Source organism: Hoplias malabaricus, chromosome 4 (genome assembly GCF_029633855.1).
Source record: "Hoplias malabaricus isolate fHopMal1 chromosome 4, fHopMal1.hap1, whole genome shotgun sequence".
NCBI classification, from domain to species: Eukaryota; Metazoa; Chordata; class Actinopteri; order Characiformes; family Erythrinidae; genus Hoplias; species Hoplias malabaricus.
In genome coordinates, this window is record NC_089803.1 from 21,526,293 (window position 1) to 21,551,662 (window position 25,370).

The following is a 25,370-nucleotide window of genomic DNA, read 5'->3' on the forward strand; positions in this document are numbered from 1 at the left end:
AAACCCATGTTTCAAAACTATATTATTAAATGATGAAGATGTAAACAGAGCCATGATGTAAAATAATCAATTTCAGACAAAGCAAAATGGCTACCTTTTCCCTTCTTAATGCATTGCGTCTCTAATATATTAACATTTATGTGTCTAAACAGAAGATACAGTGGATTTAGCCATGTTCACAATTCCCTGTTGGATGCATAATGCAGTTTGGGTATAAAGGCTAAAACTTCATATCTTATGTAGTGCAGAGTTGGGAGCATGGAGCCCTTTAAGATTATTTCATTGAGAGTCAGAATAGTTCAGTACTCGATAATCAGTTTTTATTTTTGAAAACTGTAACTGCCTGCCATAGGTTTAACTTCAGAGAAACAAGGCAGAGAACATTTGAACTCAATGTGAAATAATTTAAAATAGGGTCCAACAGACTGACAGAACATACATAACCAAAAACAAACAAAAAAAGTAAAATATTACATTCTGCAATAAAGCACATTGAAAATAACGCTTTAAACGCTGTTTATTAAAACCCAACAGTTGCCACAGACCCAAATATATCGCAATACACCACAGATATTCAACCATGTGCGCACACAGCATTGATGTCAAAGAGCATTCTTATTGCATTATGCTTTCCATTTATAATTTGTTTTTTTTTTTTAACAAAAAGAATGAACATGCACCATGTAGCCATCCATCATTCTAACTGTCAAAACAACCCCAAACAACCCCATGGCAGGGAAGATGGAATGACTTGAACAGTGACTGGGAAACCATGTTAAAGACCACTGTCAACTTAATCAAGGTCCATATCTGGTTTAGCATCGCTGGCTCCGTCTGTGGGTGCTTTTCCTTCACCTCCAGCTTCAGCTTCAGTGCTCTCCTGCCCGCTTACTGGTCCATTCTGTTCCACTGGTTTTTCATCTTTAGGCAGCTCTACTTTTGGTTTGGGTTTGGTCACGATGGGGTTACAGGTGGAGAACAGCTCCTGAGGAACAGAGAATTGTCGGCTCATTTATTGCTCATTTTGAGATGAAAATCATTGTCGATAAAAAAGCAGATAGTTAAACCAAGCATGTGAACAAGATAGCACCGTGTTTCCTAAAGGATTTTGACACCCAGCTCCATTCCACACGGACCCAGATTTTTTTTTATAGCTTTTAAAATGCAGGTTTTGGCCTCCCATGCACATTAAAACAGGAAATCACTCACTGGAGGTTTTCAAAAATGCTCTGCAGGATTTTTGAAAACCCTGTTGTCAGTATTATTTCAGTGCATTTCAGAAACTTTGACGTCACACAGTGTGCTTGTCTCTGGCTGAAATTCATACAGCTCCACATTCCCTATACAGTGAATTACACAAGTCATAAAACCACAAGCACTGTGACAGACTGGCGCCCCCTCCAGGGTGAGTTCCTGACTTGCACTCAGTGATTCAGGGAAGGCTCTGGACGCCGCCATGACCCCGAACTGGGTAAGAGGTTACAGAAAATGACTTGCATAGTGCATACACAGGGAGCATGTAATGCTTTGGGATTAGACCTCTGTGTTTTTCTCATGCTTCAAATGTTTTATGCCTCTCTTTAGAAGGTACAGTGGTTCCCTACTGGACTGGCATGATGGAGAATGGTATTCTCAGTTTTTAAACATATCCAGATCCATGTGGATGGGGCCTTCGAATATAGTTATTAGTTATTTACTCACCCTTGTTTTTGCTGTAATCTCCACAGCTTTCACCACTGGGTCCACATTCAGAGTCTGTTTGCTCTGCTGATTCATTTTACTGTTCATCCAGATCATGACATCATTAATCATCCTATCAACTTTCTGAATCTCCGCCTCATCCAAATGGTCATACTGCTCCTCCTTTAGTTCAAACGGTATAAAATCAGTAGTTAATTTAATGGGTGCCTATTTATACTTCCACAAACTTAACTGCTAGATTTTTACCTTCATTTTGTAGGCTTCCACAATTTTCATGTACTGCTGTAGCTGTTTTCCCAAATCCTCAAACGCTTTTGGTCGCTCCTCAGACTCTGTGTATCTGTCTTGAACAGGTTGGCCCAATACCTAAAAAACATTTTGCATTTTACATTCATTAGAAAGAAACATGCATGTAGAATACACAACAAATCTACACTAAAAACTGAGATACAGCCCAGAGACAACAGACTTCATCACAAGAAGTTTGGGGACAATGTAAAATAATACAATGTAAAAGTATAAATAAATAAAACAATAATAATAATAAAAACAAATGTAAAATTATAAAATTGCTCATTATTGTCCCAAGATGGGCTTGTTCCTGAAACAAATTTACCTTTAATTCAGCAAGTCTGTCGATGTACACTTGTTTAGGTTGGTCCTCTCCATCTTCATACAGCCAGTTTTCTGTGTCCTCAAGCTTTAATGAGAGTGCATCTCTTTCCTATAGGGTGAGCGATATCTCAAGTAAAGACATTTACTCAGAAGGTTAAATAACATCTATACATTCTGTGTTGTCTGGTGAATACTGCTTTTAACATTTCTGTAGTTAAAGCCCCAGATGAATATTTGAGCCTATGTTCATAAATATTTTCAGAACAGAAGTGTTGACCTGTGATATTTTTCTGTCAGTAGCCATTATTCCATCCAGCTGTCCAATTAGGGGTACAAACATATAGTACTACGGTGTCCCTGTCCTGACAGTCCACAGAGCAATTTGTTTTTCACTCGCTAGACTCTAACCAGTAGCTTTATTTTTAATACCTTGGTTACTGCAAGAATGAATGTGACTGACAAAGAAAAATGTGGGGGTGCTCCGTTCCAGTGTATCTTTAGTCTGAATTCAGCCCCAGTGCCAGGGTCAGAGATAAACAAATCAGGTCAGAGTCACCATTTACAGTGGGTTCAGATCAGAGTGGTATACACATGTGGAAGCAATGCAGAGTTCGTGCATTTTGGAGTAAGGTCCTGCTGAACTTATACACAGCAGAGTGAAGTAGCAAATGCGTCTCATGTTGAATTGACCACAGCACCAGAAAACACACAGACGGAGCATTTTCCTGTTTTATTTCTCATTTCAAAATGAAAATGTCCATAGACCCGTCTGGTTCCCTGTTCTTTTAGCCAGAACACCATAGAGGATAATACAACCCACTGCAAATTTGTAAAGGCTTAAAATGTCCAGAAAGGTTGAAAACCCAGATTTTAGATCAAGAACATTTAGTAGCTGATCAGGTGATATTTAGAGATACAGGACGTCCTCGGGTTACGTCAGTCCCAAGTTACGATGTTTCGTGGTTACGATACATCTCCCATTTACTGTATAAAGCCTTGTTTCAACTGAAGTGGTTTTGCGTCATAAACGTCGTAACGCGAACTTCGTGTTTGGTGTGCGCAGCGGAAGAATACACGGTTACGCAGCTCGGGACCGAGGAGGATATGTGTTGATAGGATAAGTGCTTACAGTATGTTATTTACGTACAGTACGTACTTGTGTTCTGACTTACACCAAAAATCGGTTTACGACGCGACGTAGGAACGGATCAACGTCGTAAGTCGAGGACCCCCCTGTATTTGGTTCTTGGTCTCAGGAGGCATTATCTGGGTCCTGGGTGATAGCCATGGTCTATCAGGTCATTGATTTCCCTATGAATGTGTTCAGAGACTCATACTCACATTTTCATTGATGAACTTCTCAAACATCCCGTGCAGTTTGTCCCTCATATCATACACATACTCCTCCACATTATTCTTGGCATCATTTCTCTCTTTTTCAAGCTTATCCTGCATGATCATCTTGCCCTACAGGGATGAAAAAGCACCACATATAGATCTGCTACAGATAAAACAGACAAAAAGAAGCTGCACCCCTTGTAGTGGCAAGATGCAAGAAAACAGCAGTAATACCTCATTCTCCACAAAGAGATTAAGCATTTCAATCGCCAGCTGCCACTGTGGATTGTTTTCAATAGGCAGCTCCAGGACTTTTGTCTTCACTTTAGGCTTTTTTGCTTGTGGAGGCTGATCAGACTTCTTTTCTTGTTTGCCTTCTTCTGATGTCTGAATAAAGTGTAAACCACAGGGAAAACTAGTCAATACCTGACAGCAACTGTGAAACACCAGCTGCTTATAAGATCCTGTCTTCATCTATTTGGCCTCAATGTGGATACAGTATTATTATTTTTCTATTACCTCCATTTCATCTGTTTCAGATTTTTTGTCTCCATTGTCCTTCTGTTCTTCGTCCTGACTCTTCTGCTGATCTTCGTCCACCTGCATTTTGTTCTGCAAAGTAGCAACACTGCTTATGTCATGCACATACTCTAAATGAAGAAACATAAAAGGTATTTCTGAGTACTTATATCGCATAATTAAATCATTAAGATGTACACAAAGAAATTTACAGTAGATTAATGTGAAATTCTAGTAACAAATTCACTGTGTGTATATAATTTTTAAAAATTATTATTATTAACTGTTATTTTACCATTAACACTGTAACTATTCATTCATTCATTATTTGTAAGCACTTATCCAGTTCAGGGTCGTGGTGGGTCCAGAGCCTACCTGGAATCATTGGGCGCAAGGCAGGAATACACCCTGGAGGGGGCGCCTGTCCTTCACAGGGCGACACACACACATTCACACCTACGAACACTTTTGAGTCGCCAATCCACCTAACAATGTGTGTTTTTGGACTGTGGGAGGAAACCAGAGCACCCGGAGAAAACCCATGCGGACAGTCACCTGGAGCGGGACTCAAACCCACAACCTCCAGGTCCCTGGAGCTGTGTGACTGCGACACTACCTGCTGCACCACCGTGCCACCCATACTATAACTAGTATTTCTACAATACAATTTTACATAAAACCACTCAGAATGACACTGTTTATACATCAGTAACAGAACTGAGCAGGTGTTTAGCTTGACACAGTTGGAATTGTGGTTTAAAAGGGTGAACCTTGGTCCTGGAGGCACCCACCTTGCACATGTATTGCTTTACCTACTCCCAACACACCTGATTCAACTAATCAGTTAATGACCATGTCCTTTCAGAGTTACAGTGGGAATCCGCTACAATGTGCAGTGCAGGGTGCCTCCAAGACGGGGTTTGAGAAATGCTGTTTAAAAAAAAATTAAAAATACTAAACGTGTGTCAAATACTAAATACAAATACTAAAAAGGTGCAAGAACAAAAATATATTTGAGCACAGTACTTCTTCTTCCTTTTCTGCAGTCTGTGCTTGAATATGCTCCGTGTCCATGGGCTCCTCTCCTTCCTCGGACTTCTGCACCTCCACTAAAGAGGCACTGGATACACTGAAGATCCCATGGACGTTAATCCTTACTTTAACTTTCACCTTTGAGCTTTCGCCTGTGGCTTGGGGGACCACCTTCTGTATCATGTACTTCCCTAGGAAATGCAAGCAATATATATACACTCATGTTAAAACAAATGTAGGACAAATATCAAATGTGACAAATGTGAGTGTTAATACATGCACGTAATACATGCCTATTGTGGGATCTGAGTAAGGTAGTTCTTTAGGGTTGTTGTAGTAGGCTTCCAAAGAGAAAGGTTCTTTCCGGTAGAAGGTTAGAACTTTAGAAAAAGGAGCTGCATGGTTTTTTGGGAACACCTCACATTCACTGAAGGAGATTAATTAAATAAGTAAAAGAACCGAACACATTTCATTTTAAACAGTGTAAAATTTGAAATTCTATTCAGTAAATTACGAGGGAAAAAAATGTCTCATACCTTACACCATCATCTGCTGCAGAGGTCCATTTTAGAGAGATTGGGTAGGGGACTACATCTGTTATGGAAAACTCACGGACTTTAAAGGCAGGGGACAAGATAGCACACTGTGGAAGTGTAAATACAGAACACCACATAAGCTAAAATCCTACACTCAGTGCCAGGCTACAGTTTTACTAATAAATGCTGATGACTTGCATTCAAGTTCTTCATATTTCAAGATGCTGCTTATTGCATCTCTGAACAGGCAGTTTCTAAACCCTCTCAATATTAGAAACGCTATTAATAAACCATGTAAAATGTATAACACTCTTCAAACAGTGCTTTAAAGAAAACTGCAGGATGCTGAGAGCAGTCAGACCTGAAGGGCGCATCCTCTGGCCACAGCCTCATCTGCGTTCAGGGTCATGCTCAGTTCCTTCCCAAAGAATTTGCTGATTCGCTCTTTAATTGCTGGTATCCTGGAAGCACCTCCCACAATTTCTACAGCATAAATGTCCTCAGTCTTCAGATCTGTGGCAAGTGGGAAACACATTTAATTTTTTTCCAAAATCATCACCCAAATCCGCAAGGGTCGTAACAGTAAAACTAAGGCTGTAACTATTAATCAATTATTAAATTTGTCACCATTACTTGAATAAAGGGACATTTTGTTATATGTCAACACAGTAAAACATCCCTCAGCCTCATGACTTTGGCATAATTCTCATTTATAATCAATGCGGGTAAGAAAACGTTATCCAATGATAGGGATCCCTGTGGTGTCATCCAATCCCGACTGCTAACCTAATCACTGAGCTACTGACTAAAATATACAAACAAGCCATACAAGAGAGCCATGCTCTTTCCAGTAAGATGTAAAAATAGCCAGGTTTCATTCTCCTCCAAATGTTATGCATCCTTTCAAGTAATTCATTCTCTACCTAACTGTCTAAGGGTGTGCTGAAGAAAATGATACCTTTGTGTATACTGTAATACTTTTGCAATATATATTTTTTTATTTGAACCACCAACCCTTAAAAAAAACCCTCGGACAATTGAATGTTCAAATATTCCTTCCACCTTCAAGATACATCAACAGAAAGGGATTTCATAGTTCATTCACTCATTATCTGTAAGCGCTTATCCAGTTCAGGGTCGCGGTGGGTCCAGAGCCTACCTGGAATCATTGGGCGCAAGGCGGGAACACACCCTGGAGGGGGCGCCAGTCCTTCACAGGGCAACACACAGACATTCACTCACACCTACGGTCACTTTTGAGTCGCCAATCCACCTACCAACGTATGTTTTTGGACTGTGGGAGGAAACCTATGCGGACACAGGGAGAACACACCAACTCCTAACAAACAGTCACCCAGAGCGGGACTCGAACCCACAACCTCCAGGTCCCTGGAGCTGTGTGACTGCGACACTACCTGCTGCATAGTTGTTAATCCAAAATATCTCACTAAATAAACTGCACTTGCACCATTGTGTGTGAACACTGAATAGTGTTTAAAACAGATGTAGTGGTGATTTTAGTGTGATTTGTGATAGTGGTGATAGTGTGTCCCTTTAATATTAATTATTTATTTACAGATTCTGATTACAGTATTAAATAATACAAATAATGCATTGATAGTTCATTTCTTAAATAATCTTTGTGCCAGAAACTATATCTGCCGAGGCACCCACTCTTATGAACGGACTTCCACTACTCACTTGCTTGTTCCATTATACTCTGCAGTGGAGGCTCAACCTTTGCGAAGAGGTCAGCACACATCTCTTCAAACTGACCTCTGTAAGGACACAGAGGGGAAGACTGGTTTGATATGTTCAAATGAAGATGTCCAGCTAAAAGCTAAAGGAAATACTTGATACAAACAGACTCATACTACGATGAATGAAGAGATATTACTGATAGGCTTCTCTGGAAAAATGTTGTATATGACATTATAAAATTATATGTAGTAAAGGTGCAACCTATAGAAACAGGTTTTTCTACAGGTTTGACTTTGTTCAATAATTCCAGTTTATTTATCAACAAAAACTGAAAATGTTTCAAAGAGCATCTCCTATATTCTCAGATTATTTTGTGGACGTTGTTACCTGTTGAGTTTTCCAGAAACATCAATGTCATCCATGAAGCACTCGATATTAAGAGGCAGATCAGAGGAATTGGCACTCATGAGTTTTTTGAGCTTCTCGCACTCCTGGAAGAGGCGAACCAAAGCCCTGGGCTTGGACTTCACATCCAGCTTATACTTCTTACTAAACTCCTCAGAGAAATGGTTTACGAGGATCTCATCAAAGCTTTTTCCTCCCAAATTTGGGTCAAAGGCTGTAGCAAGAACCTATTTGGACAAAAAAAAATGACAATTTATATTTATTTAATTATAGACTTATAATTAGTATTTACATTCCTATGCCTGGGCACTGGGATAAAGCCTACTCCTGTTTTTAGTACACACCTTGAGCTTGCCTTTGTTAAAGGCACAGACAGACACCTGGTAGCTCGAATGGCCAACATCCACAAAGACCACAATCCTGGGTTTCTCCTCTGGGCTTGGAAGGTCCTGTTTGTAAATCCCATATGCCAAAGCCACTACAGGGATTAAAAAAAAGAGCACATTCCCGTCAAACTTACTGCCAAGGTAGCAAGACTTCACTGGTAGAAAAGAGTGTTATAAAAACTTGAAATCACAACAGCTGGCCATATTCAATGATTTCAACATCATTTCCTAAATATTATTTATGTTGCATTCAAATTCCATGCTGAGGTTCTCATAATCCATTTGTCACTGATATGGGAATTGTGTACTGTTGCCAATATCCAACAATTTTAATTTCTATAAATGTTAACGCTAATTATGTGAGATATAACAATCTTAGTTACTACGGGGCACTACGTATCGACAGATAAAAAGCAAGACTAGTCTAAGTCTAAAGCAAGACTTTTTTAGCAAGACTAAAAAATCAGCTAGTTGCCATTCATTCATTCATTCATTATCTGTAAGCGCTTATCCAGTTCAGGTTCGCGCTGGGTCCAGAGCTTACCTGGAATCATTGGTCGCAAGGCAGGAATACACCCTGGAGGGGGCGCCAGTTCTTCACAGGGCAACACACACACACACACACACTCACTCACACCTACGGACACTTTTGAGTCGCCAATTCACCTACCAATGTGTGTTTTTGGACTGTGGGAGGAAACCGGAGCACCCGGAGGAAACCCACGCAGACACAGAGAGAACACACCAACTCCTCACAGACAGTCACCCGAAGCGGGAATCGAACCCACAACCTCCAGGCCCCTGGTGCTGTGTAACTGCAACACTACCTGCTGCGCCACCGTGCCGCCCCAGCTAGTTACCAATATTTCTTTATTCAGACAGGCGTCAAGGGCAATTTGGCTTTATAACTGAAAGCACCGTCACCAACTAAAACAAACAAGAGAAGTTTAATTCAACAGTGAAGAACATCACCTGCAGTAGTTTCATTCATGAGTCGCAAACAGTTTAGTCCAGCAATCTGAGCTGCATCTACAACTGACCTCCTTTCAGCATCAGTGAAGTAGGAAGGAACCTTAAAAACACAGAAGACGTTTTTACCGTACCGTGCAAAAACAACAAAATTACAGTGACACTGATGTTCTGTTAATGATGTTCTGTTAATGACCTTAACAAACTTATTAATAATACTGAATTCATGCCCAAGAAAACTAACACTGGAGCACAACAGTGAGGACCAAGTTCTAGTTTCACACACAATGGCCCCCAAATCATTTTTTCAGGTTATTTTCAGCAGTTGTTATTCATCCGTTAAAACTGGCTAAGCAAAACAAAAACATAAATAATGAAACTCACAGATATAACGCAGTCTGCCACAGGCTTTTTCAGAGCACTTTCAGCAGTCTCTTTCAGCTTTGTGAGAAGCATTGCTGTGACTTGCTCAATGCTGAACACTTTCTCCTCCTCCATGTATGTAACCTGACAAAACGTCAGAGAATCGGAAAAGGCAGGATAAAAATACAACTGCTGGAGAGCAGGGAGAGATAGGATCATTGGAAAATTCAAATTGGTATCAGTTCATGCAAGAATCAGCGCTATTTAGATTCATGCTTTGCTGGCAGCTTATAAAATACAGCCCATCTGGTGACATGTGCTAAAGCAACAGTGATACACATTTTGACAACACTTTGCTCTCCATAGAAATATTTCTTCATTAGTCTTGAGAGTCACCCTTTTTTTTTACCACCAGTGGTGTTAAACAGTGAAGCCTAATTCACCCAGACAAAAAGGCAAAGATGTCCCTTTTGGCATTTTTCTTCCAGTCAGTGTGGTAGAGTACAGTACAGTTACAAATATGTTGTTATTTTTGTTTTTATTTTGTTTTCATTTCCACTTTTAAGCGAACTGTATTGTTTATCCAATTCCTGACAGAATAGGAACCAAGCCAACTCATAAGATAGAAGACAGAAGCCACGGAGGCCATTAACCGGTGAAGTCAAACAAATACATTCCTATATTTTCTGTAACTCTTTAAATAAACCCCAAAGCTGTGTTAACACTTCGTCAGATTTTGAAGGGTCCTCAGCAAAAACCTTATCATTGTGTGAGGAATCATTGGATCTTCATTTCCATACTGCACACTCTGATGCAAAAAATGCCTTTAACTAATACATTAACTGCATGAAACTGAAATTGTGTAGATCCTTTCGCATTTCTAAGCATTACATAATAATGTTTGGTGCATAACTGAACGGTGTGAAAGTCTAACAATATTTACCCTTATTTCTTATCTCGTTCACTGGCTTTTTTAAATGTTTCATCACCACCCACCTTAACTCCTGTTGTTCCGGAGGGCATCTGTGACAGCTCATATACAAGACTAGACTTCATGTTCTGAACAAAGGGGTCTGAGAAGGCTCGTCCATGGAAACGCTTGAATCCCTGGACAGTGTTCTTGAAATGAGTGACCAGCTGTGTTTCAGAGAAGAAAAGATAAAATTTGACAATTTTACTGGAACAGTGTGGAGGTGTTTTCAATCCCAAAAAATACTCAAAAAGATTCATAACCCGTGATGCTTTCTCATACCTGGCTTTTGGCAGCTGCACCAATTGATCGATTTCGTGGCCCAAAAGACACGCATGCTCTGAAAAATGAAGGGAAGGTATATCAACCATCACTTTTTTAAAGTTGCTGCATTACTCACAAGACTAATACAAGCACCAAAATGTATGGGTTTCTATAGAAGGATGGCTGGAGGACAGAAGAGATGAAGGACTGACAAGTGCTGTAAGTGTACAAGGTTGATTTCTTATTTCATGCTTCACATGCTAAAAAATAAGGAAATTACAAATCCAAGGTTCTGTTGAAGGGTGAACATAAGAAATAAATGAAACCAGTGATAGATAGATAAGAGGTGTCAGCATGAAATGTGAATATATGCTTTGGCTTAACAGCTGAATCATTTTGTATTACACCTGGTAGCTGTAGCTCAAAATTAACCGAGAGATGAAAGAAAGATAGGATTAAAGAGGAGTGGAGAAGTTTTTCTGTGTATTCGATCTATGCAAATAGAATTATCTGAATATAATATAAAACATATCTACGGGGTATAAAAGGAGGACCTAAAGAGGCAAACAAATGAGACTAAACTTTAAGCTGTAAAATAATAGGCCTGAGAAGGCTCGGACACCAATGACTACATCACATTTGGAGCTTAAACTCTGTAAGTCACACTCTGTCTTGTGCTTCCTCATGTCTAGGTCTCCCTTGTTTCCTTGTCTGCCATGTGCTTGGAGCACATGGCTCTGTTATTGTTTTGTTCCTGTCACCTCCCTTGTCTCCGCCTTAGCCCTGCCCTGTCATTAGTGTTCCCACCTGTGTCTCCTCTGCAATCCTTCCCCCTCATTATCAGTCTTAGGTGTCCTTGTGTGTATTTAAGTTCCCATGTAGGATATTACTACTTTTTTTTCTCTCTCTCTCAACCTTCCTTGTATCTGTCTGGTTGGTTTATGTTATTGTGTCCCTCTGGTCTGTATCTCTCTCTCTCTCTCTCTGGTCTGTTTGTACCATTCTCCTACCTGTGTTTGTTTGGTCTGTTTGTACCTTTGTTCCCCTCTGGTCTGTTTATGCCTTCCTGTGTCTTGTCCCTACCTTGTTAGCATCTCTGTTGGTTATCTTTTGTTAAAATAAATCTGCTGTGTTATGGCGTTTGCGTCTGCCTCCGTCAGTCCACTCGGTCGTGGCAGTAAACATCGTCAGTTTGAAGAAAAAATATTGACCCAAGGTTTTAAGGAGGGCTGTGATTTTCAGAAAAACCCAGAAAAAAAAGCTCCAAACATTGCAATGAAGAATGATAATGGCTAATTACAGAGCAGGACAATATTTAAATGACATTTAACTGCAAAGTGGGTCATTCTCTTAATTCCTTAATTGATTTTTTTGTGCTTTCTTTCCTGGTTAATATTTACAATACTCTGTACAGAGTCCGTTGGGCATACATAATACATCAGCTGTACATTTTCCCATCCTACAGTAGACCTGCAGAGTGAGATTTTCTGTTTTTGAAGAGCTTTAGCCTTCAACTCTTCTAATGAAGACTTAAAGACTAACTCTTCTCAAGATGGATCCTCAAGAGAATGAAGCCAGGGAAGCCTAGATTTGCACAGCCACTCTTGGTTGCAAATTATTCCACACACAAGCATTACTGATATTAATGTAATGGAGGGGCAGTCATTCACATGGCCACAGATACATCCTTATTAGCAGTCCTTAAAGAGGATGATTGGCCTTAAACGCTGCTCTCTCTGGTTGGTTTACATTCAGAAGCTTTTAATCTTTTAATGTGTGATATGTTTGAGGAAACGTGGCTGAAGTTGAACTTGTAAGTTTTTATTCACTGTTTGAATTTCCACAGAAACTCATTTGTAACTCGAGTTGTTTCGTTTTCTTGCACTTTCGGTAATGTGGTTAGCCGTCCCCTAAATTTAGTTTTTTTTGACCTATTTACTGACACCGGGGCTTCGTAAACACATTAGACTAATGTATGGCACTCAAACAGGCTAGAGAGCTGGTACATGGTGAGAAAAAACCCGAAGTTTATAAGTTATTTTTTTAGGGGTTAAAATTGTGAACATTGCCTTTAAGGGTAATTCCGACTCTTGGACTCTTTCACCCTCTATAAATGTTTCATCCTGATACGGGATGCAGAATTATTGCACTCAAGGCAGGAAAATACCAATATAGTAATGATCCGCCACCAGGATTGGCTCAGTCAGTGCTTCACTGTATGAAATTAACTGCAGAGGTGGTGGAAATTGACAGACTCATGGTAGATGGGGACTTTGGAGAGAAATATGGACACAATTCTGCAGATTTGTTCATGCGATATTTTAAAGAATGAATTTAATCCAAAATGATCTATACTTTTTAAAAAAGCATTCACGTTAATTTACATTTACCCACATTGGCACAATTCATAAATGTTCATGTCATTGTTTTATATTGTACTTCAATATAAAATTCTGCTTATGTATCTCTGTCGAGTCCTTTCACCAGGGTCTCTCACATCTGCTCTTTTGTCTATTTATCTTAAGCTTTATTTTAGTTTTTCAATATAGTAATTTGTCTGTGTACTATGTCCTTGTTCCAGACATGTGCTGCCTAGCCTCACCAAGACAGGTTCCTCATGTGTGACACACTGATATGAACTTCACCGACTCTGTTTCTAAAAACACATATAATGTTAGAATATAGACGTGTTTCCACAGTAAATGTCTTGAGGTAGTGATACTGGGGTGCCTAAAGCTTCTGTCAGGTACTGTGTACTGTACTGAGTGTCTGCAGGGTATGAGCATGGGCAGAATTTTCCAGAAGCTCTCCTCCACCTCCTCCTCTTCATCCTGCAGTTTAATAACATCTTCATATTTACTTCACACAGTAGACTTCATTATTAATCACCGACATCAAGCCTCAACACGGTCTGTATTTACCGACACCACAGCCTCTGGCTCGTGGGGCTGCAGTCATCTTCCTATCCGAATAAACCGTTCCACCTTAAACAGCGCAGCGCGTCCTATGGAATTACTGCATCATTTAAGGTGGAATGGAAGGTTCGGACAAGAAGCTGGCGAGAAATTGTGTACAATAATGTACGATTTTCAACAACTTAGAGCAGCAGTACTGTATTATCATTATTAATATCATTATTATTATGAATATTATTGTAGTTTTATTGATAATGTCCGTTGTGGGAAAGAGACTAGATCTGTTTTAACCCCTTGACCTGCTTAATAAATATTTCTTTAATGAACTTGTAGTTTATTTATGTTTGTCATATTTAAAATTACTTCAATAACATCCATAAACCCACAAAAAGAGGAATTCGTCAGTTAATGTAACGTTATGTTCGGTTAGAGCAATTTTTAAACGCTGTCTGCATTTTTTTAAAGATAGCTATTTTATCCTTGTTACACTTAATAAGTATTAACAAAACAGAAACAACGTTTACATATAAGTTGTTACATATATTTAAATGAACAAAAACCTGAGGGCTAGCTAGCTAGCTACCCTCAACATGTCAAATTTTCCACTCCTCCTTAAATGGTGCACTAACGGCCGCCGCATTTAAGGTGGATCTGAGGATTCTAAAGAGAAGCTGGAAAAAATTAAGGCAAACTCGTGTCTCATTGAGAATGTAGACCCTGGTCTGACCTATGGCGGTAAAGCGGGTGTGCGACGGTGTGTAGAGGAGTATAAATGTGTTGAACAGTTTATAAATGGCTGTCTTTGTCTCTGTGTGTGTGTGGAGGATGTCTCCACGCTGACTGACAGAGAGTGAGAGAGAGAGACTCACGGTGTGCACCGATCGCTGTACTCGTTGGCGACGGTCTCGATCCCTCCGGCCCGGGCCACGGCGATATAGCAGTTCAAAAAACCCACGTCAAAACCCACCACCGACATCTTTAAAAGTGTAGACCGAAGCCCTGCTCTGAACCGCTGTGAGACTGTGGTGGCTTTCCGTTTAATTCATCCTCCGCAAGAGTGAGCGCTGCTGATGCCGGGCGCTTCTAGAAAATCACAACCGGTTATAGGGAGGGACCAGAGAGACTAAAAGGTCCAACCACACACACTCGCTCGCTGATCAACACCACCACTCGCACTCAGTACATGCGGAGATGGGCCACTGAAAACACAGGCTCAGTTACAGTAGGTATTTGGGGGGAAACGGGGAGATACATCTGAACATACCTTTGGTAAGTAGTAATACAAATAAGAAAAAAATCTAACGGTCTAAACACGCTTCAGCTAAATTGGTCAACAACCTTCATTTAATTTTAATTAAAAAAAAAGGTATTTGTTTTATAGGACCAAGAAGCAAAACTGAAAATGTACATTACAACAAAAAATGACACAAAACCCCCAACAACTGAAATACCCCTGCCTCTAAATAGTGGTCCTTCCTCTCAGAGGGTTTATTTGTGTGGGGCTGTGGCCTTATGGTTAGAGAAGAGGGCTAACGACTGAAAGGTCATAGGTTCAGTGCCCACGACCAGAAGGAAATTGGGGGGCGGTTGGAGTGAAGGAACAGCACTGTCCTCCTCCTTCAGTGCCTCCTGAGGAGCATTTGAGCAAGGCACAGAACCCACAACTGCTCCCTAGTTGTCTGCCCCCCAACTCTGAGTGTGTTCACAGCCCCTAGTGTGTATGTGTGTGTGTGTGTGTTCACTGCCACAGATGGGTTAAATGCAGATGTTGTACAATGACAAGTAATGGGTTAGAATAACCAGACATTTCATTTGGCTGTGTGCCCATGGGCAGTGTGTGTGTGTGTGATAGAACTCAGGTGTATGTTACTGTACTGTGAAATATATCCTGTCTGTCACAGTGCACTGTGTGCATAGTTAAATCTGTCCTTGGTCAATAAATTATTATCACGTGTCACCTTAAAATTAGAATAAGACTATATATGTGAAACTACCTATGAAACAAAGCGTTTAATTCGGTCCAGTTCTTTAAATCGGGTTTGGTTTCAGTGCCTCGGTGCAGTGAATAGGAGCTCATCTTTTCAGAGCGCGCTTTTGATTGGACCTCGGTGCTCTGACTGAGTGGCCTGTGACAGCGGAAGCAGAGCTGTGACCGGTGTGTGTTTGCCATGTTGACTCCGCGCGGGCTGAGTCTGCTCCGCGGAGGGACCCGGGGGTCTTCACTACTCTGCGCGAGAACGCTCTGTCATGGGGTCGGTCCGAGGCCGCGCGCGCCGGGCTCTTACTACGTCACAACGCCGATATTCTACGTGAACGCGGCTCCTCACGTAGGGCACGTGCACTCCGCGGTGCTGGCGGACTGTTTACACAGACACAGGACTCTGCTAGGCTGTAACTCCAGGTTCGCCACAGGTAACTCACAGCTCACTTGGCGTCCTCGCACTCTCACCGTGTGTGTGTGTGTGCAACCCGGGACAGGGATCTCTGATATTCCCAATGAAAGTATGAACACGTCGCCCTCAGAGAGCACACTGCAGTATGACTTGTACGTGTTTGTTTGTTTGTTTATTTGCACATTTTAGAGCATATTGTGGATTAAAGGCCCTCCCCTCCCCCTAGTTTGATCAATCGTTTAACATTGTTCACATGTCAGTGGGGTCTTTGTAGAAGACTGATAATAAGTGACATGAGCAGACGCCACGGCTCAGCATTTCCACTCTGAAACTGCAACGTCCCAAAGACAGTCCCAGACTTTGCTCAGACGTCTTTCAAGCTGCAGGTGTGTGGAGGAGAGGAGGGTTAAGATAGAGATGGGGACTAATTGCACATTCACACACGTAGTGAATGACAGTGAAGGTGTAGAACTAAAGTAAGCAACCTTTATTAGCCTCTCTCTCTCTCTCTCTCTCTCTCTCTCTCTCTCTCTCTCTCTCTCTCTCTCTCTCTCTCTATATATATATATATATATATATATATATATATATATATATATATATAATTTTTTGATTGTTAATACCTAGGTTTTTGCAGAGATTCCCATTTATTAGTCATCATCGAGGCCACACTGGAGTGAATGTCCCTCAGTCTCACACACGGTGTCCTCCAGCTGTGAGAAGGTAGGGATGAGCATGTACTTTTTTTAACATGAACAGCTTAACTTGCTGCAGGAGAATGCAAACTGTCAAGATCCCTCACATCAGTTCATTGGCACTTGGGTAGTTGTGGAGGAGAGGGGGCATCTCACACACACACACAGAGAGAGAGAGAGAGAGAGAGAGAGAGAGACACACAGAGACCAGTTATGTTCCCTAGGGCTCCTGGCCGCAAACGGCTGAGGCATCTGTGGGCATCAAACCAGTAATTTCCTGATGAGAAGGCTAACCCTTGACCCCCATAAAAACACTTTATAAGCATTTATTTCTTTAAAGGAACTTCTAAATATTTAGCTCTGACTAGTAGAGATTAGTGTTATTGCGTATAATCAATGACCAGAGAGGAACTTTAATACATCTTTCCTTCGTTGTAATAAGGTGTTTCCTCAATTTAATAAATCAAACCTTCCGTTTAATTAGTGTCCTTTCAGTTTATTAATTCACTCTGTCGTTATAATGAATCGCTCACTCCAATTAGTCCAAAGAAATGAGGCTTTATCCTGGGACCTCTTAGTTAAGCTTAGGGAGCGATTTATTAAACTGAGTGATTGTTTCAAACCTCTACGTTCATTTTTCTCTCATACTATCTTTCCCCCCACTGTGTTCCCTTCAGAAAATAAACAGTAAATGTGTGCTGAAGTGTGAATGGTGTTTGATTAGATTTGGACCTCAAACACAGTTCATATCGAGCCCAAAGGTTTTGGATAGACCTCTCTAGCAGACACATGGCATTGAGCATAATGCCTGAACGCTCATAGGCAGCTGCTCCAGACGCTCCCATTCCTCTACATGCTTGTTTTTTTTTTTCTGTGAAGATTCGACAAGCTGTGTGTCCACAGTGGGGTGCACATTGTTGTAAGTGGTGTCTATAGACTTTGCTGATGCTGTCATTGTAGAGCGCTACTCTGTCCAGTAGCTTGTATTCAGGCCTCTCTTTCTTTTGCAGGTACCGATGAGCATGGTCTTAAGATCCAGCAGGCGGCGGGGGCTGCAGGTAAAGACCCCCTGAGCTTCTGCACAGAGGTGTCCAGCAGGTTTAAGGAGGTGTTTCGGAGCTGTGGTGTCTCATACACCGACTATGTGCGGACCACGGAGGACAGACATCGGCGGGCAGTTGAACACTTCTGGAAAGTGCTCGTCAACAACGGCTTCATCTACAAAGGGAGTTATGAAGGGTGGTATTCCACACCGGATGAAAGCTTTCTGACTCCAACTCAAGTGACAGAGGCCACTGACTCTGTGGGGAGAGAGATCAAAGTCTCCACAGAGAGTGGACATCAGGTAAAGTGAAAATGATTGGTCTCATGTATCCTTTGGGTGTTAAAAATTGTACATTTTATGTCTGGAACAAGACAGGTTGACTGATGTAGTCCCATTAGTGGTGGTGTAAATATCTGACCACACAAAGAGTCAAATACAGTGGTTTAATGCACATTCGCGCTTAAAAGCTATAATTTATGACGTCGTTTGTTGTCATATTCTTTAGTGCAGCATCATATCTCTCAGCCTCTCCACTGTGTGACGCCCTGCGGTGGACTGGCATCCTGTCCAGGGTGTGCTCTTACTTTGTGTCCAAAGATTTCAGTTTGGCTTCTGATCAGAATGAAACCATGAATGAATGAATGAAAGCGTTGGGAATCTCAATTTGATTAACCCATCTTAATCTCAAGTTATAATGAAAAGATTCTATTACCTATAAAATATTTCACTCTACCTACTTCTGTGTCTCCGTGTAAGGCAGTGGCGTCTAAAGGCTGGCTCCCAGGCCAAATGCGGCCGCTGTAAGATTTTAATTGGCCCCTGTCATCACTTTTAAGAATACATCATTAGTGGCCATGCTGGCACTTGGCAGTTTTTCCTTTCACGGTGACGGTGGCAGCAGTGCGCTAATGTACAAGACACTGCACCACTGTGTTAATGAACTAAGCTAAACTTAAACGTCATTCGTTCCTCTGGGCCCGCAAAACACAGGAGACGTATTTGCATTAAAAGGTTGGATTTTAAACTCTTTTGATCTCCTGCAGCAGTTAATGCTCTAAAATGAAATTCAGTAGTTAATAAATACAAACTGTTTTGTAAATTTGAAACCGCTGTTATAAATAACTTATGAATAATGTATTTAGAGAATGAGAGCCTGGCCCTTAAGAAATTTTATATGATCCAGTTCAGCCCCCTTTTAAAAATGGATTTTTATACCATTCACTGTGTCTCTTTTGCAACAAGATCAGGATCAAATCATGAACCCAGAGATTTTACCATCATTCAATTTTTTTTTTAAATACACCAAATACCCATACTATATATATATATATAATATTGTAATAGATTATTTTGTTAGGTCTGTTCCGCTTCACACTGCTGTATTTTTACACACTCATTACAGTCAGTCACCTGTCGTATGGAAGCAAATCTGTCTCTTCAGACTTTGAAATATTACCTGAATTTTATTTGAATATATAATACATCTCAATATAATTGCTCTTGAATAGAACTGAATTTTGAATTTTGAATTGAATTTTCAAGAACCCGTTTTCACTGTTATTATTCATGTTTAATAAATTCAGATAAAAAAAATTCAAACAATATATTTCGAAGTTGCACAAACTCTGTAGACGAAATTCAGATGCCGAAATACGAGTTACAAAAAACTCAGATACACATCCGGGACATCAAGGATGAGCAATCGATTCATCTGGATTTTCTCTTTCACCTTAAATGGTGCAGTAGTTGCATTCTGTCGCCGCTAGCTATCACATGCTCTGTTCACAGGGCCGTTACAAAACATATTTCACAGTGAAATTTCTTCATCTTCAGGACATCAATAATCTGTTATATTGTGTCTTCAGTGAGATTTTCAGATTTTTGAGACACTTTGAAAATAAAGAGATAATATCCGCGGAACGAAGCTAAACGTGTAGTTTTTCCACGGTGTGGAAGATGTGTTCGTATTTCGCCATCTAGCGGCGACAGAATGCAACTACTGCACCATTTAAGGTGAAAGAGAAAATCCAGATGAATCGATTGCTCATCCTTGGTGACCCGGATGTGTACTCTTGAGTTTTTTGTAACTCGTATTTTGGAATCTGAATTTCGTACCGAATTTGAGCAACTTCGAAATATATTGTTTGAAGCTTTAATTTTTTATCTGAATTTATTAACCTTTGATAATAAGTGAAAACGTGTTCTTGAAAATTCACGAGTTATATTCAAGAGCAAATATATTCAGATGCATAATTTCATGAGGAGACAGATTTGCTTTCATACTGTTGCCTTATAGATCAGGGTTTCTTATTCCTTCCCCTGTGAAATATACATTTTAATAAATTCTCATATCACTCAATGGATCAGCTTTATATTAAGCCCTGTGTTGAATTAAAATATAAGATGTGCGAGGAGGGAACATGCTATTAATTTAAGCTGTTTAAAACACTGTATTAATTAGCTTCACTTTATCCCTGGTTTTAACAGGTGGAGTGGATGAAAGAAGACAACTACCTTTTCCGCCTCTCTGATTTTCGCACTGAACTACAACACTGGCTAAAAGGAAACCCCAAAGCGGTTCGGCCTGAAAAGTTTCATCACATGGTCCTTCAGTCGCTGGAGAACGATCTTCCTGATTTGTCAGTCTCTCGGCAGAGAAGCCGTCTGCAGTGGGGCATCCCTGTCCCCGGAGATCCTGAACAAACTGTGTATGTGTGGTTGGACGCTTTGGTGAACTACCTGACAGTTGCAGGTTATCCAGAGGGTCACTCCCAGTGGTGGAGTGCTGTCCATCATGTAGTAGGTAAAGACATCTTAAAATTCCATGCCATATACTGGCCAGCATTTCTCATGGCTGCAGGACTGCCCCTTCCTCAGACTATCTATGTGCATTCACACTGGACAGTACATGGGAAGAAAATGTCCAAAAGTCTTGGGAACGTGGTAGATCCGCTCGAGATGACAGAAAGGTTCACGGTGGACGGACTGAGGTATTTCCTCCTGAGACAAGGGGTTCCAGACACAGACTGCGATTATGATGAGGATAAAGTGGTGAAGCTGTGCAACAGTGAACTGGCCGACTCTCTCGGGGGTCTCCTCAATCGATGTACGGCCCCGTCTCTCAACCCAGAGCAAATATATCCTCGGTTCTGTGCCGCTTCGTTTCCAAAGTGTTCAGAGAACGTACCCGGTGGAAGAGCAGTATCTGAGGATTACAGAATGGTCAAAGCTGTGTCAGAGCTCCCTGCTTTGGTGAAAGAAAACTTTGAGAGCCTACAAATGTACAAAGCACTGGAGGCCATCAGTGGTTGTGTACGAATGAGCAATGGATTTATCCAAAGACATGCTCCGTGGAAGCTTAACTGCAGTAAAACCAAGGACAGACTCTGGCATGACACTATTCTTCATGTGTCCATGGAGTGCCTCAGGATCTATGGCATTCTCCTGCAGCCAGTCGTACCAGGTCTAGCAGACACGATCCTCTCCAGGTTGGGTGTAAAGCCCTTTGAAAGGACCTGGGACCATGCACTTACCTTCCTCTCCACGTTTGATGGAGGAGATTGTCCTTATGAGAGACGAGCGTTAGGTCCAGACACTGGAGTGCTTTTTAATCGCCTAGAGAGATACAAGCTGCAAGGGATCCCAAAAAAAACAGGAAAACCCACTAAAGCAAAGCCCCAGTAAATTTCCATGCAATCTCAAATTACATGTTTTATAACAAGGTAAAAGCATTTACTTGTAATGCCGCATATAGAACCACTAGGGGGAAGCAGATGTCAATGATATTTGTATCATTAAGTAGCATTAGCATCTGTTGGCTATTTTGAGGTGATGGTTGTTTACACAAGGAGGAAGGTTACCAAAGTATTTTTAAATGTTGAGAAAATTAATGTCTTTAAAGCCCTGCACATAAAGTAACCCCGTATGTAAGACTAGAACAATAACAAGCTAATGCCATTCACTTACCCCATAAATGTCACACCTATGTGGACAAAATTCTGCCTATGTATCTAAACCTGACAGAGAAAGCTGTTAACCACTGTTCCATTTGTGAGCTTTAATGACGCTGAAGTTTGTCTACACTGGAACGTAGCCCGACAGTGTTTCGTTATACTTTACTACACTGTATTGTATAATGACAAACTTGAGCTGAATTGAAGTTTTGTAAGAAAAGCCCCAGGTTTAATAAATGTTTGTGTAGGGCAGTGGTGCTACTGTGGTGAGCCACAGCGAGGCATTTTTGAGTATCGCTAGCAGTGGTTCTTAGTCCTTGTCCTGGGGGGGCTACTCTTGCATACTGGAGCTTCCTACTCACTCCATCACACCCACCTCAGCTTCAGAAGGGGTTGTTAATTAAAGTAATCTCCAAAAGAGTGGCTCCTGATGAGTTACAGCCCTGCACATTTTAAAGTATGGATAACTGTTGTTTCATGGTCTTTGACGCTGAAATGTGCTCACATACGTATTAAGTACTTCTAAGAAAATAAACACGTATGAACATATCTACACCTGTAGTCCCAGTCCAGAGATAAAAACGGACATGATTTTTTTTTTAATGAGAATACACGAAACTGAAAAATTGTACAAAGTGAAATAAAATTAAAAAATTGCATTATTCTGATAATTTCCTGTATTTCTGTTTCTTTTTACACAGTCTTCCATCCTTTCTCTCCATGATCAACAGTTCACAGCACAACCTTTCAGAGGACTTAGGAATTACACATCCGAAAGGGTAGATTTAGGTCTAGTACACAAACAGCACTGTGGTCGGATAACTGATCGTCTGGGAATCTTCTAAGCCCAAAGTCTTTCTATGTCTCTGATCTTCTCGGCTCCCAGTCTCCCTTATGGCATCAGTCTTCTTATCTCCACAGTTCATTTACGAAAAGGTCCACATCTTCTCTAAGGGAACTCAGGTCTCAGTCGTACTCAGTAATATGAGTTGGTGTTCTGTCCAGGTTGTGTGCCTGTGAAGAAAAATCGTTTATTTACTAGAAGCTAACTACATAGCTTCAAAATGGATTCCAGTATTAAAATATAAAATTAAAATATTTGCTCTATTTAAAATTCAGAATTTTAAGTGGATATATAAACTAATACAGGGGGTCCTCGACTTACGATGTTGATCCGTTCCTACGTCGCGTCGTAAACCGATTTTCGGTGTAAGTCGGAACATACATACTGTAAGCACTTATCCTATCCTCACACCTATTCTCCTCGGTCCCGAGCCGCGTAACCGTGTATTCTTCCGCCGCGCACACCAAACACGTTCACGTTACGACGTTTATGACGCAAAACCACAAGTCGTAACAAGGCTTTATACAGTAAATGGGAGATGTGTCGTAACCACGAAACATCGTAACTCGGGACTGACATAACTCGAGGACCTCCTGTATTTGAATATTTTAGGATCAATTCATCGTTTTCCATCTTGAAACTGGAGGATCGCATTTTGTTAAACATAACTGGCGGCTGATGTGTGCTTACTTGACAGCTGTTGTTGGAGTTGTCGGACCAGTGCTGCAGTCTGCTGCTGCTGCTGGGTCTGCTGCATCCCCTGACCCTGCCGAGGGAACTGAAAAACACACATTATCCCCCGATTTCTCATTGAGTTCACATACGGTAGATGTGTCTCCATGAATAAATTTAAAAAATCCACGTCATAAGTCCAATTCATGAGTCCTTACCATAGGCTGCATGCCCAGGGCCTGAGTCTGGGCCTGGGTAGGTGGCTGGGCAGCTCCCACCTGCTGCTGCTGCACCTGTTGCTGCTGCACCTGCTGAGGTGGCACCTGCTGTGGCTGTTGAACCTGTTGAGAGGGAACCTGCTGCTGCTGAACCTGCTGTTGTTGGGCTTGTTGCTATTGAAGAGTTTGATCCACATGTTCATGCAGGCAATAGAAAGAAAGAAAAAAAATAAATGACATGGTTGAGTTACACAAATCACACTTTAGAACTTTTACATGATACATTGCCATTTCAACAGAACGATGGGCAGATGTGTACATACCCTTAGGGCCTGCTGCCTCAAAAACTGCTGCTGCTGTGCCTGCTGTTGCTGTTGTTGTTGCTGCTGCTGCTGCTGCTGGGGATCCAGTATCTGATTGGGCCTCATACCAGGATGCACACCTTGTGCCCCCATGTGACCCTGCCCCAGGCTATGCATCATGGGTGTCTGCTGCATGGGCTGATGGGGAAACCTGGGCGATGATGGGATACGTTCTAATTAGGAAAATACTGAGGCTAAAGTGGAGCAAAAAGGCATGTGTCTATTCACCGTAAAGTTTGTAGATTGACTATCATCACAATTTGTGGTGTTATTTTGTGTTTAATTTAATGTAACCAAAAAAAAAGAACATTTGTAGTGATTTGCTTGGGTGCTCAGAGAACGTTAGCAGAACTGAGAGTCACCAAGTGCCAGCAGAAACCACCAGGAATTTCAACTACAGTGTGAGCTTTCACTAAAAACACAGGTGCTTGTTATATAGGTGCAGTACTTTGGCAAGTCTGGTGTTACACTTCATGAAAATGGGTAAGATTTCATTGATTGTGAGTAAATAAGCACATGTCTGAGTCTAACTGCAGGAGCACGTGTGTTCACAGGTTATTGTATAGTATGTCTGTAAGCGTGCATTGTTCTGCACTAACCTCTGTGTGTTTTGCATGCCGTGTGTGTATGCTCCAGGAGCTTGTTGGTGGACATATCCACTAGGCCTCTGCTGCATCTGCCTAAGAGGGTCCACCACACCAGGGTTGGTACCAGGATGAGCTCCCTGAAAGCCTGGGTTACCGTATGAAGACGGAACGATTCCACCTGCTTGAGAAGGGTGCGGCTGCATTCCCATGTGAGAACCGTAGCTGGTGTAACCCTGCGAAATGTTCTGAGCAGTAACAGAACAGTGAAAGGTTGGCATCTGTTTGCAGATCAGATTATCATACAAAATTGTTTTGGTGTTCAATGAGTTTAGAAGAGGGCTGTCTTATGAGTTGCATATATATATCTAATAGGTTCCAAACATCAAGTTATGGTGCTTTCCCACAGCATTGAACCTACTTGGCTCTGCCTTTTTGCTTTTCCATTAGGCAAATGTTGTATGTGGTCCATGAAACTTTGTTTGTACTTTTTTTGTAGTCGATTTTCCGAGTCGAGTAGATACTAAACATGGCGTGTAAACACTGCAGAGCGTTGATTGGCCAGTTAGACCACGAAATGCTTTCCTCCAGCACAATCTAGGCACATGTAAAATCTCCAAATTACAGTAGTGGTACCAACTGTCTTCATGGTTTTTTGAAAAGGTTCAAAAGCGCCTTGGACTGGTGGCTGATGGAAAACACCAGTGAGAGCTGGACATGCAACAACGAAAAAACTTTGATCTGGGGAGCAGAGCGGTGTCCAGCCCAAAAACAACCCAAATACACGACATAAACGATACACGATACACGATAAACAGCTGCTAACATTAACTCCAATGTTGTTGTGGTTTTCAAAGCCTGTGATTCCTGTTACAGATGAGGCTTTAAGA

General features: G+C 41.2%; 3 protein-coding genes across 9 annotated transcripts in view; 1 reads left to right on the top strand and 2 right to left on the bottom strand.

Moving 5' to 3' along the window:
* Positions 1-289: 289 nt before the first annotated feature.
* Positions 290-14,847, bottom strand: hspa4b (heat shock protein 4b). The gene is made up of 19 exons (XM_066668133.1): positions 14,584-14,847; positions 10,818-10,875; positions 10,562-10,702; positions 9,587-9,709; positions 9,206-9,305; positions 8,192-8,325; positions 7,830-8,074; positions 7,443-7,519; positions 6,103-6,254; positions 5,742-5,848; positions 5,499-5,632; positions 5,200-5,396; positions 4,174-4,266; positions 3,889-4,041; positions 3,658-3,783; positions 2,318-2,425; positions 1,948-2,067; positions 1,702-1,863; positions 290-985 (listed from the first exon to the last, which is right to left on the bottom strand). Exons 1-19 carry the CDS (start codon positions 14,688-14,690, stop codon positions 794-796), a joined length of 2,529 nt encoding a protein of 842 aa, XP_066524230.1. The 5' UTR covers positions 14,691-14,847; the 3' UTR covers positions 290-793.
* A 1,034-nt stretch (positions 14,848-15,881) lies between these two features.
* mars2 (methionyl-tRNA synthetase 2, mitochondrial) lies at positions 15,882-22,041 on the top strand. The gene is made up of 3 exons (XM_066667385.1): positions 15,882-16,126; positions 17,813-18,147; positions 20,335-22,041. The coding sequence occupies exons 1-3, from the start codon at positions 15,883-15,885 to the stop codon at positions 21,529-21,531; spliced, it is 1,776 nt and encodes a 591-aa protein (XP_066523482.1). The 5' UTR covers position 15,882; the 3' UTR covers positions 21,532-22,041.
* A 390-nt stretch (positions 22,042-22,431) lies between these two features.
* The window catches only part of med12 (mediator complex subunit 12), a 28,050-nt gene continuing 25,111 nt past the window's right edge, over positions 22,432-25,370 (bottom strand). For all 7 annotated transcript variants that reach the window (XM_066667384.1, XM_066667382.1, XM_066667383.1 and 4 more), the window contains exons 40-44: positions 24,496-24,728; positions 23,858-24,047; positions 23,535-23,708; positions 23,335-23,422; positions 22,432-22,814 (exon numbers count right to left, since the gene is read on the bottom strand). In XM_066667384.1, the coding sequence (XP_066523481.1) occupies positions 22,777-22,814; positions 23,335-23,422; positions 23,535-23,708; positions 23,858-24,047; positions 24,496-24,728 (723 nt within the window). In that variant the 3' untranslated portion in view covers positions 22,432-22,776. The remainder of the gene's footprint in view (positions 22,815-23,334; positions 23,423-23,534; positions 23,709-23,857; positions 24,048-24,495; positions 24,729-25,370) is intronic.

Excerpts from the sequence above, each read along its gene's own strand:
- hspa4b (XM_066668133.1), bottom strand. The coding sequence starts at position 14,690 with ATGTCGGTGGTGGGTTTTGACGTGGGTTTTTTGAACTGCTATATCGCC. Across the intron at positions 10,703-10,817 it reads GTGCAGCTGCCAAAAGCCAG|CTGGTCACTCATTTCAAGAA; the intron begins GTATGAGAAAGC and ends TCTGAAACACAG. Across the intron at positions 7,520-7,829 it reads GTTTCTGGAAAACTCAACAG|AGGTCAGTTTGAAGAGATGT; the intron begins GTAACAACGTCC and ends GTGTCCTTACAG.
- mars2 (XM_066667385.1), top strand. The coding sequence starts at position 15,883 with ATGTTGACTCCGCGCGGGCTGAGTCTGCTCCGCGGAGGGACCCGGGGG. Across the intron at positions 16,127-17,812 it reads TAACTCCAGGTTCGCCACAG|GTACCGATGAGCATGGTCTT; the intron begins GTAACTCACAGC and ends TTTCTTTTGCAG. Across the intron at positions 18,148-20,334 it reads CCACAGAGAGTGGACATCAG|GTGGAGTGGATGAAAGAAGA; the intron begins GTAAAGTGAAAA and ends TGGTTTTAACAG.